Genomic DNA, 15,987 nt, shown 5'->3' with positions numbered 1-15,987 from the left:
GGGGTGACAGCGGGGACACCGGCGGCCCGGGGGTGGCGGGGCGCCGGGCGGTGACAGGCCGGGGGTGACAGCGGGGACACCGGCGGCCCGGCGGTGCCAGGCCCGCGGCCGACGAGCGGTGACGCCGGCTGATACCGGCTCGCCTCTAGGGAGCGCTCGGCGCCAGGGCGGAGGGGGCGGGGCCGGCACGCCCACGTGACGCGGGCTTTTGTCATAATGCGCTGCGTCACGTGAGGCGTGGGGGGCGGGTGGGCGCGGCGCGCCGTTGCGCCTGCGTAGTGAGGCGCTCGCGGCGGCCCGTGCGGTTGGCGGCCGGGAAACCCCTCGGCGGAAGGCTGAGGCGGGGGCGCCCGAGTCGCCATAGCGAGCGGCCGGGCCTGGCAGCGCGGCGTGCGGAGCGGGAGCGGAGGCCGGGCCGGGGCCGCGGGGGCCTGTCCCCGTCGTCCGCCTGGGTTGCGAGGAGGAGCCGGGCGGGCGCCGCCGCGGCGGCCCCAGCTCGATCGTTGAGGGTCGCGGGCCGGAGTCTTTGGCGGGGGCGGGGGCCGGGGCCTCGCAGCGCCGCCGCGATGGAGCCCTGAGGCCTCCGCCCGCCGAGTCTGCCTGAGGCCGCGGGGCCTGGCCATGGCGGAGCGCCGCGGCCTCTGAGCGCCGCCGGCCCGTTCGAGCTCAGCCCGCGCCGCTCGCCCCGTCCCCGGCGGCGGGGCCTTCCCCGGCGCCGCCGCGGGCCCTCACCCGGCGCGGAGGCCGCGACGCCGTCTGCCGCGGTAGGCGTTGTTGCGGAGCAGGCACCGCCCGGCCCCGACCATGTCGTGCGTCCATTACAAGTTCTCCTCCAAGCTGAACTATGACACGGTCACCTTCGACGGCCTCCACATCTCCCTGTGCGACCTCAAGCGCCAGATCATGGGCCGGGAGAAGCTGAAGGCGGCCGACTGCGACCTGCAGATCACCAACGCCCAGACCAAAGAAGGTGCGTGGGGGGCGGCGGGCGCGGGGCCTCGGGTGGGCGGCATCGCGGGCGGCCCCGCCGCGGCCTGCGCTTCGTGGGTGCCCCCCCACCCCGCGCAGCGTGAGTCAGCCCGGGGCCCGTCCCGCCGGCGGGCGGGGGGGCGGGGGGCGGCCTCGCGGAGCTGCGCTTTTGTGGTTGCTGCTCGGCCAGGCGCCTTCGGCTCCGTGCTCGGGCCGCGGAGCGGGGCGTGAGAGGGGACGGGCTTGATGCGCGACCCGCGGGCCCCGCAGCAGTTCGGGCTTCCTGGAACTCTGTGTAAGGTGATAGGGAAATCTAGGAGGATGTTGTATAATAACAAACTTGCTGACAGTGATATAAATAAAACACATGGCTAATTTTAAGAAAAAAAAAAAACGGTTTTGGTGGCTTAATTTTATCTTCAACTTCTTTTACTGCACTTCACTGGAAAACAGTCTTTGTGCCCGTTGCAGAAATTGTTCACCAGCCACATCTTGCATCGAGAGTGTGTCTGTGAGTTACGGTCTGGGCAGACCCTTTAAAGCCATCTTGCACATGAGTGTTCTCTGTATCTAAATTGTACTTTGGAATTTCTCGTTCGTGTAACTTCTTTTCTGCACAAAAGGCATTGTCATTCAGCTGCTGTTGAGCATCATTTCATAGTTCGTTTCACCATTCATTTCTAACCTTTTTTTTTTTCCTGGTACTACGAGTTAACCATATCAGGGCAGTGAAATTTTATGGCAGAACATTTATGGTGAATATGTGTAAGAAATGCTTTCAGAGAAGTCATAAATTCTTTTAAATCTAATAAATGGTGCTTGATTCTCAGAGGTGATAACAGTTTTGTATTTCAGTTTTGTAATCTGCCATCTTGATAAGTTTGGGCTAGAGACTTTGGGATGGGACTTTTCAGAAATAAAAATAATTTAAGTGTTTTCATTCCTTAAACTTTTTTTTTTCCCCCTCCCTGTGGTTCTGTGACACTCTTACAACAGTCTTTTCTTTAAAATGTGCACTAGTGGGTTTTTTCCTCTTTCTGTTTCATGAATTGGAACTTAAACAATAACATGTATGCTGTGGTAAGTGTAGCTTCAGCCCTAGCCTTCAAAGTGGTCGGACCTAAAGCTCGCTGTTTATCTGCGGGTGTTTAAAGTATTTTCAGGAGAGCGCCTGTGAGGAGAGTTACCAGCACAGGGTTAGTGGTCTTAGGGATGCCATGGATGACATGCATAGGTAGAGATGCATTTCAGAAGTCCTGAATTTTTCTAGTGGCATTGAATAAAATCGTCAAAAGCTTTTCAAAAATGTTAAATTTGCTCCAAGAGCTTTGCTGCAGAAGGGTCTCTGAATTTTGTTTTCAGTTGCTAAAGGTTCACAAATGCTGGCTGATGTCACTGCTGTAGTAGTTGAGTGTGTAAAGCAGAGCCTTAAAACCAGAGTGCTGGATGGTAATAAACTGTGATGGAGCCCGGTTCCTGTCACCAGTAGAAAAAAATGTTTTTAAACTGGCCCAACACGTGGATTCTGTTGTAGAAGGTGAGGAACGGAAAACAAAGCTTTTAGAAGAAAAACATTATGCTCATAGGTATGTTATCTCATAAAGTTTTACCAAGTGTGTTGCTTTGTTTTCTTGCATAATCAGAATCCAATGAAGAAGCAGTATCTGCTTCGCTAGGTTCTGGTTAATGTGGTGTTGCCTAAAGGTGAAGTTAAAGAAGGAATATCTTTTCACGCTTTAAAGAGCATCACTCTTGTTTATCAGGGACAAGATCCTCATCTGTGTAGACTGTGTTGTGCTTTCACCTTTGTAAAATGAGTATAAAATTTTAAGTTATGTATGAGTGACACAGATGCTTACTGAAGTTTTCCTAAGGGTGTTTTCCATGTGAAAATGCAGAAATCCCCCAGTGGTTTTCAGAGCAAGGCTAGAGGATCCATTTTGGTGTAATACGTATGTATGGATGCCAAATTTCTGGTTTATATGCATAGCTGAATTTCAGTTCTTATTAAATCAGATGTAGATGCTTAAACTCGCCTTCGGAAGATAAAGGAAAAAACTATACCAGGATACTCTGCCTGAGTGGAATGTTTGGAATTCTTACATGTGGACACGAAGTACTGGGTTTTTAATCCCTTTGTGCAGGAGTCCTGCCCGAATGTTTAAGGGATCCTGGAAAGAACAAAGTGAACCTTGACTGAAGATGGCCTACTTGTGCAGATCTTTCACAGTACTCTAACCTTTTACAGTTCAGTAGCTGTTACTTTTCAAACAGAAATCTAGTAAGAGAAGCAATGTTAATATAGGCTAAAAGTAATCGGGGTTTTAAATACCAGTAGAAAAAAAAAATTCTATGATGGCCTCTTTTTAAGATGCTGGGAAGGCAAAATGGATGGCTGGAACATGTTTGAGAAGGGCAGGGAGGGGTCCGCTTCCATGTGTACTGTAGAGGCATGTTCTATAAAGGCAGAATTGCCTTTCTGTACTCAGGAAAGATGCATTTAAACTTTAGAAACCTGATGTTGCACTGGAGCTCATGCGCTGCTTGTCTGGGACAGCTGCTTGGCTCTGTCCCCAGCAGGTTTGGGAGCTCCTGGGGCTGTGCTGTCAGCTGGGTTAATGTCCCCTGGCCAGGTGCTCAGGGCAGGCCCGGTTTGGTTCATTACCACGTTGTCTCCAGCACTGCCTTTGCTATCCCAGCCATATGCTGAAAGGACAAGCAGTGCCAGTAAGAAATTAAGGCATCGGGCGATCTGTATAATCAGATTAATGATTGAAAGGGCATCAGACTCTATTGCTTCATCCTTTCAGAGCAGTAGAGGTACCTTTTGGAGCACAGTACTGTACGGTAATGGGGCAAATGAAAGTTCCGTGAACCGTTTGACCTACTGAACTAGGCAATTCAAGAAGTGATGGTATACCAGTGGTAGATGAGATCATTGATACCTATTTTGGTGGAAGCTGAACATCCAGAAATAGTAGTCCAGTCTGTTAATCAGGATGTTTCGAGGCGGTGCTTTCAGTGCCAGCTATGTAGATAATTTGTTTGTTGGAAAGGGTACAAGTTGTGTTGATTAGAACAGAGTTTTAAAAAATCATATAGTGAGAAAGTGTATTTTTACGCTTTAGGGATACAATGTGTTCTTGGGAGTTACCCTGTTTTCTGGTAGAGGCAGTCTGTCCTGTTAGTAGTCATTCTCATCTCTTACTCCGCAAATCCTTCCCCCAGTAGCAGAATAGCTGGTTAGCAAGGCATCTAAGCCTAATAAAGGCTTTTCTTTGTTGTTGTCCTGGTTTTGGCCTTCTGATGACTTCTGTTTTGATGAGCTTCTGCACTGTTAGCTGGGTGAAAATACTTTAGATAGTGCTCAGAGAGATGCTTTTGCAGTGCTGTCCCACTCAGAATGGTGGATTAAAGCAGGCTGTAAGATAAAGTAGGAACTTTTCTCAGTAACTTGCGTATAGCATACATATGACACAAATTATTAAAACTAGCAGATTTTGATAATTATAGATGAATTCTTAAATGGAATTTTAAACTTTTGAAATGCAAAAATGGTAAAAAACTTCAGAGCATAACTTGAGCTGTTTGTACTTTTTTGCAGATGAAGGTTGTGGACGCTAATGCAATTGTTGATGTAAGATTTCTAATGTATGAAGGGCAGTCAAAGTAGCTGTTGTTTAACTTAACTGCTGCTGCTCAGTCCTTGAAATACTTCTCTCTTGACTATTTCAAACCTACTATTTTCTTGTAGAACAGAGAGCAAGGTTAAAACAGATACGTCTCTAAGTGTCTTCCACTCTTGACTTTAAAGGAACATCCACATCTTCCTTTGCTTTTGCAAGCTTTCTCAGTCAATTGAATCCTTATTTTTAATCACAGGTCAGGTTGACAGAAGCCCAGTAGCCACTGACTGGCCATCACTGACAGTAAATGAAGGTTTGTGCTGTAAGGGAGTAGGATTGAACAATATTGTTACCTCCAGCTTTCTTGAACGTTTCTATTGGAGCTCTGCTTGGACAAGCGTGAGAACTAGCCGTGTTGAGCATGATGTCACTGCTCACTTTGCAGACGTGGAGTCCTGTGGTGGGGCAGAGTGACACTGCTTTGCAGGTCCTGGTAGTTGCCACGTCTCAGAGGGAACAGGCTCCTGCTGGGAGATGGCAGCTGGGTCTGAGAGCTGTTAGACTGAGCTGGCATCCGTTAAATTTAAATTGAGCGGTTTCCAGGGACTTCAGGAGTAGCGCTCCAGCTTTAGTCCTTTTCTGGTTTAAAAATAGTTAACTTTTTAGTCTACATTGTTTGACTTCACCAAAATTAATTCAATTCATTGAGGCGAAGGAAGAATAAAGGTATTAAAGCCAACTGGTAGCAAGTCCCTTCACAGTCCCTAACTCAGCAATGTACTTACTCTCTGCTGTACGTAAACACTTCCACAAATTCTCTGACATGGTGACCAAGCCAGGGGGATACTCGAAGTACTGAATACAGATACGTGCCATGTTAAGTGTACTGTACAAATAAAGCCTTTACTTTGCCAGGCTGCTATTGCTCTTCAGTTGATCCATTTAAATGTGTACTGATTGACTTTTAAGGTAAATTCATTTTTGTGTTGGCATCTTATTAGATAGGTGGAGCTCGCTTCACTGTGCACTTAAGAAATGGTACTGGAAACAAGCGTATCTCTGTATGCGTGCAAGGGTATAGGCTGTTCGGAAGGCAGATGTTGATGCGTCTCTTGTGACGGGCAATAAATTGTCACAAAATAGTAAAAGAGGACTTATTCCTCTTTTTGCATCATACGCCTGTTCATGTTCAATTGACCTCTCCAGGCTTGCATAATTTGTGAATCGAGGCGTTGGTTGCTGTCCTCATGTGTACAGTCTCATTCTAGGAGAGGTGCTGCCACTTGTAAGCTCCTGCAGAACTACCACAGTCCTCGGTTTGGCATAGGCATAGCCATGTCCTGCCTTTTTGTGGAGCCACTGTTGCTCATCCTGTATCTGAAATCTCAGTGCAGTGGTTTGTGATCAAGACCAGAAAGAATACTTTGTGTGACTCTGTTCAGCAGGCAGAAACAGCTGCTCTGGGCTTCAGGAACTGCAGCTGGCCTCATCTCCCAGTCTGTCTGGGCCTTGCTACTGTTTGAGCTCCTTCTCCATCAAAAAGTCCAAGTGCAGGCCTTTCTTGACCGGTGGCTGTAATATTTTCCTTTTGAGAAGAGTCCTAGAGGTTGGTTTCAGAATATGACTTGTGTAAAAGACCAGATTTACAGTATCTTTTGGTTTTTCAGACCATCGTTCTGATTCAGTCCGCAAAGGTAGCGGCTTTTAGTATTTAAAACTGTAGGCCGATTACAGGGAATGGCTGCTGATAGTGCTTTAAAACATTTAGTCGTGTCCAGCTGTTGTAAGTACACTATAAAAGCCATTCTCATGGAGAGATATCTTTATATTTTAAACTTACTCAGTCCAAGCATCTCAGGTAGTGGGGTTTTTTGTTTGGGCCTTACGTAACAGGTCAGAAGGCTTTCCTCCATTTCAAAAGACTAACATGGCGTAAGCCAAGGCAAAGCATGGATAGCTTCAGGCACACACTGGTTTTTGAAAGGCTTTTCAAGGCTGTCTTCATAAGTAATTTTCTCTGAGTCTCTCTGCTCCGCAAAAAGTGAATCAAAAGAGTCAACATCCACTTGGTTAATTCAAACAAGATGATTAGCTTAAGAGGGGAAATATCACTTTAGTTCGAGCCAATTTTGCTCTACTTGTGAAAGCAAGCTAAAAAAAAAAAAAAACCCAGATTTTCTGTGATCCAAATTCTAGCATTGCCAGTTTCATTTTAATTTAAATGTAAAGCACTGAGCAGCTGAGGAGTGTGGTTGTGGATGGATTCAGCTCCAAGAACTAGGCAGAGATGGGAGGCTGTCTTCTGTTCTCTGTCACTCTTGAGCCCTAGCAGGATAGCTGAATCGGTTTTAATTAACAGCTATGACCGCAGTGGCGTGGAGTTTTCATGCTTTAGCTAAGTGCCTGCTTTGTTGGAGGGCAAGCTAGTCAGACTTCAGAGTCTAGTTTATCCAGGTGAGACTTTGCAGTGGTTTATTTTTTTCCAAAGAACAATTGGTTTTGTAGCCTAACAGAAGCAAAAGCAGCTTAAGCTAGATCAAGAGAGAACCTCCTGCATTAGCTGACTCTCCTTTGGTGACCTTTGAGAGCTCTTCGCTGTTGGCAAACAAACTACTTTTAAAAAGAAAAAGAAAAGTATTTTACTGCTTGTGGTTGATTATCAAACCTGAAGATTTGTTGAAATGTACTGTTAGTGTCTTGAGACAAAGTGCGACGTTACATACAAAGTCCTGCTTTGTTATTTGTAAAGGGGTTCTCTGAGGTGCTGTGTAACCACATACTAATATACATTCTTATGAATTTATTATTTTTTTTCTGTATTTATGTTTTCAGAATACACGGATGATAATGCCCTGATTCCTAAGAACTCGTCAGTAATTGTTCGAAGAATCCCTATTGGAGGAGTTAAAGCTACTAGCAAAACATACATTATGTAAGTGTCCCTAAAACATTGTACTCGTGAGGGGGTTCAGTGTGTTAACTTGTAAAAGTGATAGTAGTTCACAGAGGCATTCAGATTCTATCCTTCTCAGTAAAGCTGCTGTTAGTTTTTGTTGTAATGGGGTAGATTTTCATGTCTCTGTCCCAAAGTAGACTTAACATTTTTAGACCTGCTGGGACATGGGGTTCAAATTTCGACAATGGTAACTTAAGATGTTTAATTTGTTCTTGGGGTTGATTTTTCTGAGACCCAAGCTGTAGATCTGTTTCCTTATTATATGTGCTTGCTTTTATTTCTTTCATAATAAAGATAGATCTACATCGTAGTGTAAACCTGTAATTTATTTCCATCTCAGAAGAGCCTGATTCTCGGTGTTTGACTATTCCTTGCATTTGAGGGAGCCAGGCCAGGGTATGGCAGGTATTCTTAGGCCCCAGATCTGCGATTTTTGTATACTCCCTGTAGAGGGAAAGGCTGCCAGTTGCTGAACCATGCAGAGGAGAAGTTTCGTTCTTAAGTGATTCCTGTTAGTTTCCTGAAGAACGTGTCCATTTCAGGCTAGAGAAAAAGAACCGTATCCTTGAGTGTATTGCTTTTTGTGTGAGTACAGTTGTAGAATCATAGAATAGTTTGGGTTGGAAGGAACCTTTAAAGGTCATCTAGTCCACCCCCCCGCGAGGAGCCAGGGACGTGAAGGAATAGTTAATCCTTGCTGAACTTGAAACCTCAGTAAGCAGTTCAGCACATTACCAAATGTTAGTAGTTATCTTTCTAGGTCTGTTTTTACCCTAAGCTGAGGTTTTAAATCTGTAATCCTAAGATTCGTGGAGGACAGAGAATTGGATGTATTGATTAAAATTAGATATTCAAATACAGTCCTGACTACAGGATTATTTGTCATTTACGTACTCGTACAGTCCAGTTCTCCATCAGCTACGTTAGCATTGTTTGAATGGGCATGTTTTCCAGCCCTCTTAGAGGTGCCTCTCCACCATCATTAGTAGATATTATTAGCTTATGGTTTTGCCATGTCTTTCTAATGTTGGTTCTCAATAAATAAGGTGTACTGCTGAGTTAGTGTGTCTCAGACAAACAGTACAGCATCATCCTGGTGCCCATGAAGCATTTGCAAGCAAAAAAACCTGAATTTATGTGGCTCTGCCTGTAAACTTTAGACATGTTACTGCAGTAGTTGTTGCAGTGCTTTCAGGCACTACCTAGTAATTCAAGATGCAACAGCGTTGTGCTTATAAAGATGGTCTTGTTTGGAGGGTTAATTTAAATATACATGCTTAGAGCTGTCTTGTCAATGCATCCTCCGTTTCTGGTTGGGTGGCACCCTCTCCTGGTATTGTACTGCTGCCCTAAAATGAGAGCGTAGATGCTGCCAGCATCAAAGATCAAATAAATATCTGTATGTGGGAATAAGGAGAGAATGGCACTGCTGTTCAAACGTTGAAAATTAACCAGGCAGATCAGCTTTCTATGCCTTCAGCTGGAAATTGCAAGAGTGGTTAATGTTTGGGAATGATGAGTGTGTGTTGTAATGGTGGAGAGCCCGTCAAAAATGTGTTACTCACCTTACAGTATGTTCTTCAAGGTAAATGGATGAAGAAACGATTGTGTGGTAATCTAAAGTATTTCTTTGTACTCATCTGACCTCTTCATCTGCAGGAGGTCTGTGGCTGTAATTGTGAGCCTGGTGGCATTCTATCAGTGGCAGGAAGCATGAGCCTTTCTATTTGTACATAAATTCCACAGCAGCCTTTGAATTGCTTCTGCTCATGGGACGCTTGGGATGATGTAGGAATTGTTTGTTAACCATATTGATGGTTGCATGTCTGATTCATGATGAGTAGCATGCAGGTACAGATCATTAGCGTGTGGAATCTCAGCTTTCAAATGTAATAAATACTTCCTAAAATATTGTAGTATTTTCAAGATTATCCTAAAGCAAATTCTGGCAATTAAGACCTTTTTTTTTGTCACAGGACTCCTAAATCGCACAAAATCCTAGAAACTGCTTTCAGGTGACATTTCTACTACTATTTTTAGTCAATATAGCATATGTAACACATTTAGTATTTTGGCACTTTCATGGCTAAATATTGTAGATGTCTGAACACAGTGCTTGGGCTTCCACAAAGAAACACTGTTCTAAAGACAGTGCCGCTGACGTTTCTGTGTTACTCTTTGTCAGATGAGTGATCTTTCAATTTAAGTAAACTTGCACTTCGAAATGTCTAGGCTATCACTGTTCTTTCTTAGAAATCACTGCTGTATGTGGTACCTCTTTGTAATACTGGGGTGTACAGATTGGCTAAAACTACCTTCCTGTTTAGGTGGGTGATTATTTAAGAACACAGAACTGTGGTGCAGACTTAATATTTTTGATACTTACATAGCAGAGACAAAATATCTGAGAACTTCCTCTTGCACTGTTGTGTTCTATATCTGGAAGTCTTACAGTAATTTGTGACAAAGTAGAAATGTGATTTGGGGTTTTTTTTTTACTTGCACTGAATATACTGAGAGGGAACAGTTTAAGTATAGAAGTAATTTCCACATTCACTAGACTATCAGGACATAATGGTTTGATGTTCTGTTATAATTTGTTTTCACTGCTCTATGTTGGGTGTAAGTGCTTTATTTTAAATTCTAATCACCTTTATTTCTTCTTTTAGAAGTCGAACTGAGCCAGTGAGTGGAACATCAAAAGCAGTATGTAAAAACACAATCTCACACTTTTTTCTACACACTGCACTTAATTCTAAAGCGTGTAGCCTTTTATTACTTTTCCAAACGTTACCTTAAGATATTTTCCAGTAAATTGTAGTATATGTTGTAAATACAATGTATTTGATTCAGCATAGTAGCAACTGAGCAATGCCGTAATTTGCACAGTTCTGATGTGAATATTGGTATTTGTGCATAGCAATGCGTTGTATTTCACATTGAATATGCTAGAATATTTCCTGTATGACTCGGTGTTGTACAGATAATGTATGATCATTTCCAGATCATGTAGGTTGAAGGTTTGCACAACTGAACATGGTGCCATGTTCTACATCTGTCTGTCTATAGCTAGTAATATGTATGTTTGTATAGGTTGTTGTGTGCTTTTTGTTTCTTGCAATAAAAATTGTTTGGAGTGTATTTTTTGCCATTTTCACATTGTATCACTTAGCTTTTGTTTTTAAGTACTTTTTTTGCCTAATGGTTTTTGCAAATGTTGTCAAAAACCACAGAGAAACCATTATTGTTAAACTTGATAGTGTTTCCTTTGACTTGGGGGTTCAAACAAATACCAATGCCAACGTATCCCCTGTGTTTTGAGGAGTGTTTTGTGCAGCTAAATGATTCCTTTTTGCGGCCTTTGAATGCTTGGGTATTTGTTCCTAAACTATAATTGAAGTTATTTTGTTTGGGCCCCTCTGAGTACATAAATGCCTTTAACAGATTGCCATTAATTTAAATATCGTTGCTACACAAAGTGGTATTCTAAAGTTCTGCATTTGATCTTTCCACTTTATCTGATGAAGTAGTGTAGTTCAATAGTTTGTCTGAAAATGAAAATATCAAATACGAATTTTGGCTCAAAGTTAGAACCTGGTGCTTTCATGGGTAAAATCCCTGTCATTTTTCTTAACTGCGGTATGTTTTTGGATCTGGGTGACTTCAGGCTTTAATTTCTCAAAGGTTAAACCTTTCTTTAGTATACCACCACTTTGAATTTATATTTGGAAAAGGGGCAGCATTTTTCTTCAGGTTTGAAAACACTGTCATTCTGCTACTAAAATATAAATAAGTAACACACGGAAATACTCGACTGCTAATGGTCTAGATCTTGATTTGCCACTTGGGTCAAATATTATGTGTAACTACGCTTTTCAAAATAGTCCTTATAGTATAAAAATTACTACTTGGTGTTTTTTATTTTTCATCTTTATTTTATGTGTAACTGCTTTTTCTTCACTAGAATGGTGTGAGGCATTACACTAACCCTGGATCATTGGATCTGATCACTTGATAAGCTGTTAGGATAACTTAATCTAGAAATTCATGAACTCTGCGTCTGTGTTCTGTGAAGAATACAGCCTCTGATTCTCCTGGAATGGTGTAGATTCAACTGAAAATTGAAAACTTTCTGTATGTAGGTCTAAAAACACTAAGTCTAAATCTACATCCATAATTCTGTTGTGGATTGGTTTGAATTCCTTTTGGAGGTTAATGCCTCTCGTCGTGAGTTTGAGTTAGTTTAACTGGCCCAGTGACCCTAGTAGTTAATGTAATGCATTAATGTAAACCACGTTTATAGTATTTGATCTAATTCAGACGGGTTTTTATTTCTTGAAAACAGTTATTTTTTTTCTTTTTGTTTACTAGCATGTGTATAAACACAAGTCACATGTTCATAAATAAAGTTAACATTCTTTTAGCCTTGTGTGTTCCCTGGCATGTCTGTATTACATTTCTAAGTAGCATCTTACCGTAAGCTAACATAGATGTCTCAAAAAAGGAGGAGGGAAAAAAAAAGAAAAATCATGGAGTGGGAGGGAAGACGTAGTGTTAGTTAGAACTAATTAAAGTAAATGAATGACAAAGCAAAAACACTCCCTTCCTGTCTCTTCAGACTGTCCTAATTTGGGTTGTGGGTAGCCATAGGGAGGGCGCGAGTCTTGCGTCTCTCTTCGTGAGTCCTCCATCTCTTGGTGTAAAAGCACCGCAGTCTCAGGTGCTTCTAGTGTTGGAGAGCCGGTTAGCTTTATTCTTAAAGCTAACTCAGGTCTTGGTTTAAAGTGTGGGGCTTCTGGTTGTTTTTTCCTAATACACATATTTCTGTTTGTAATTCAAAGCAGAACCTGGATCTTAGTGTGGTAGGAATAAATCACTGGAAAGCTTGCCTATTATTTTTGAACAGTAAGACAGCAAAATTAAAATTATTTAAGTTTTTTTTTTAAAGTATGCACAAAAGCTTAGAGTATTTCTTCATTGTCTTATTCTTATGTTACCTGTCACTCTACACTTGCAAGTTTGTGCTGCTGTCGTACTGTTACTGCAACAAAATCAGGAAAACTGATCTTTTTTAGTTTAGTATTACTCTTTCAGTAACTGCAGGGATCTCTAGTTGGGAATTGTCCTTGGAGGCTGCAGAAACGCAGGGAGTCATGCCTGTTGTTTTGGCGCCATCAGGCACAACTGAGTTCAGTGAAGCTGTTGGGCTTTAGGGAACCACTGCAGTTGAAACATAGCCCTCCAGCGCCGAAATTAGCCTTTTCCCCGTATTTTCTGTCCCCTTTCCCAAGTGCTTTGTGTTAGCTTCTGTTTAGTCTTCTGCATGAAATAGGAGTTACTGTATTGACTGTGAGTTCTGATTTTGAGGGGGTTTTGCGGTTTGATGGGGGTTTTTTGTTTCTTTTAATTCTTCTGCAGTATTGTCTTAGGGCTGTATACAAGTTTCATGAAGATGTTGTTTTACTTGACTGATTTGAGGGACCGGCAGGATCTACTTCAGTAGAGATTTAAAGGGAAAAAACCCAGGAATGTAGGATCATTGGAAGATGGCCATTGGAGAAACGTACTAAATATACATTAATTATCTATTTGCTGCTTTTCATAACTGTTTAGTAGAAAGGAGTGCTGTCACTTCCTTGAAGAAATTAGACTGTTGCCTACAGGCTGTATAATAACTACTTCCTAAAATAATACAAGAGCTAATTAATAGTATGTTAAGGGTTATGTTTCAGTTACTGGTCAATACTAGACTGCTTAACGCTAGACTCCAGTAGAGAGCTTTCCTAATTTCCTCTTTGCTTCTGATAGACCACAGGATGATAGTGGTTGTGCCTGCCATGAGAGGACACAGACCTGTTTTTCCATATGTAAAAAGGAGGGGCATATGGGGAGCATGAAGCTTGAAAGTACTTGATGGGTCTTCCTTTTTAGCATACCTAGGTACAAAATATTCTGGAAAAAAAAAAGGGAAGTTGAATCTTCTGGTAAGACTTGCAACAGAAAGAAGGTCTCTTTTTCCAGAGTATGTGCTTTCCTGAACATTTAGAGAAGGAATGATTAAGTGGAGTGAGGAAAAGGAGCTAGATAAGTTATATACTCTTAAAGTATAGTGGAAAAGAACTAGATAAGAATTACCCTTCTTACTTGTGGGAAAAACTGCATTTCAGGGTTAGTTCTCGATAGACACTGCAGTCCGTTACTAACTAGTGGCCTGAGGACATTCCTGCAAGCTGTTCCAGTAGGTAGCTGGGAGGGAACAGGGTGGTTGCAATGGAGAGGGAAAAAAAAAAAAAAAAATTACAGGATTGTTCTCTGAATCCGTGTTTTCACATCAAGAGTATGCTTTACGCTTCCTTGCTTTTGTACTGGGCTGCTATTAAAAATAGTTTTTGATCTGATAGCAAGGCAAATATTAAATTCTCACGCTCCTCAAACTAATTCAGATAGTATGGCCTGTGGTCTAATATCATATAAGAAATCAGTTTTCTCAGTTTTTATAGACTACTCCATCATAATAAAACACCTTTAAGTAATTGAAGCAGTTGTTTTTTTTCTAGACAGAGTGGTGGGTTACTTTTATGGCTGATGTTTTAGACTGGTGTTTTTATTTGGGTTTGGTGGGATGTTTGGTGTTTTTAAGCTTAATGACAGGAAGGAAACGGCTGATGTTTCCAGGCTGTGCTTTATTATGACAGGTGTTTACTGTGTTCATAAAAGCGTAACTGTGCATTTATAATTGATGAGACATTAACTGATTTACAGACTACACTGAAAATAAGTTTCCTGTAGTGATGTCCTTCTCAAACTTAATTTATTTTTTTTAAATCCTGTTTAGCTGCAAGTTGACAGCTTCCTTACCCCTCAACTTCTAAGCAGTTGTGAGCATTTGTCGAGGGTCCCTCTCTGAGGTACTCTGGAGCGATGAGTTGGTCTCTCATGGGTTTGGTTATTTAAGTGTCTTCTCGTTAACCACATGGGCACTCTTAAGCTGTCGTAGTTTTGGACTTTGTTTTGAACAAATACAAATTACACTAGGTTAGAAGTGCCTTTCAGTGGCACTCAGAGGATGTAGTGCAGACTTTCAGACTGCAGTAGACGTTAACTGTTGCTATGTTTTGATTGTAGAACTTGAATATGTGTTTAATTTTTTGTGAACAGATTGATGACTCTTCTGCATCTATTTCTCTGGCCCAGCTTACTAAGGTATATATATATTCTTGTCAAATACTTTAAAAAATATTTTCTTCATATTTTTAAATATTATACTGTGATCTATAGCTGGATAACTCTTGTAATTTGAACAAAACTTTAACGTAATTTTTCATAATTTAAATTATTTATTTTAACTTTAAAATGTGTGTATATTTTGATACTATCCTGTAAAGAGTAGTTCCCAGTTTGGGAAGATAGAAGGGGAGTACCTTATCAGCCTCAACATAATGTTGCAGTATTACTCATCTTCAAGACACAAAGAAGAAGCACTGCAGAAGCTGTTTACCGTTTTTCATGCGTTGCATTAATTTTGCGTTGGAAACTAACACAATTTTTACAGAAGAATTTAATTGGCTGTAAGTTACGGACATTTCAGAGGGGTTTGCAACAGCCAAAATAGAGCCGTTTCTGTAACGTGGACAATTGCATGGCTATTTTTGAATTTCTAGTCATTATAGTTACAGATCCGTTCTTTGAATGCTGCACAGTTCCATAAGCTGTAGTCTATTTACAGTGGACAACACAATCTAATTTGTTTGAACACAGACTGTAAATTGTGTAAATGTACCTGATTGTTCATAGGAATATACCAATGTGTACGTGTGGCATATTAGCAGATGTGACCTTCTGAAACTGTTGTAATGCCGTGTTTTGCTATGGAACTGCTTGCATTTTTGCTCAACAATGTGTAACTTTGTCTGGGAAAGCACTAGTGATTGCCCTGTGTGAAAAGGCATAGTGGTAGCCGATTCAATTGCTAGTCTCTGAAGTTACGAAGATCGGAGAAGGCAGGGCCTAATGCAGAGTAGCTAGTTCTTTCTCCTGAAAATAAAGGCTGGAGTTCATTTCCAATAAAGAGAAATCTTTTCCCACTGGTAACTTCTTCCCTCTCTCACTGCAGAAGTTAAATTACGTACTTTTGGCCAAAAAAAAAAAAATTAGTTTGGAAGGTAGCCACCAAAAGCAATTGGTCTCCATTAGTGCTGTCCCTAAACATGTCCTTGGTTCTGTAAACTCGTGAAGTTTTACTCTAAAATGTGAAAAACTGTCCAAGTGGTGTACTCATTTCAGCTTTTGAGAGAATTTAATATTGCAGAAAAGCAGAGGAACGTAATATAAAGCAGCTCAAAACTGTTATTACTCTAACCTCTTTAGTGCAGACCGGCTTAGCACGGAGGCAATGTGTTAACAGTTTACTGGTTTATTATTACTATGTATTAAATG

At 41.8% G+C, this 15,987-nt stretch overlaps 1 protein-coding gene across 8 annotated transcripts in view; it reads left to right on the top strand.

The window, feature by feature from the left end:
• The first annotated feature begins 344 nt into the window (after positions 1-344).
• Positions 345-15,987, top strand: part of RBBP6 (RB binding protein 6, ubiquitin ligase) — a 30,405-nt gene continuing 14,762 nt past the window's right edge. For 2 of the 8 annotated variants that reach the window (XM_086760042.1, XM_086760038.1), the window contains exons 1-5: positions 345-970; positions 7,428-7,527; positions 9,528-9,566; positions 10,221-10,257; positions 14,710-14,754. In XM_086760042.1, coding sequence (XP_086616168.1) covers positions 805-970; positions 7,428-7,527; positions 9,528-9,566; positions 10,221-10,257; positions 14,710-14,754 — 387 coding nt within the window. In that variant the 5' untranslated portion in view covers positions 345-804. Of the gene's footprint in view, positions 971-7,427; positions 7,528-9,527; positions 9,567-10,220; positions 10,258-14,709; positions 14,755-15,987 lie in introns of those variants that run through there. The other 6 variants (XM_086760046.1, XM_086760039.1, XM_086760040.1 and 3 more) reach the window with 5 other exon arrangements.

The sequence above is a fragment of the Chlamydotis macqueenii genome, chromosome 15 (assembly GCF_036417535.1).
Source record: "Chlamydotis macqueenii isolate bChlMac1 chromosome 15, bChlMac1.mat, whole genome shotgun sequence".
Taxonomy (NCBI): Eukaryota; Metazoa; Chordata; class Aves; order Otidiformes; family Otididae; genus Chlamydotis; species Chlamydotis macqueenii.
This window is presented reverse-complemented; position numbering and strand designations above follow the sequence as displayed.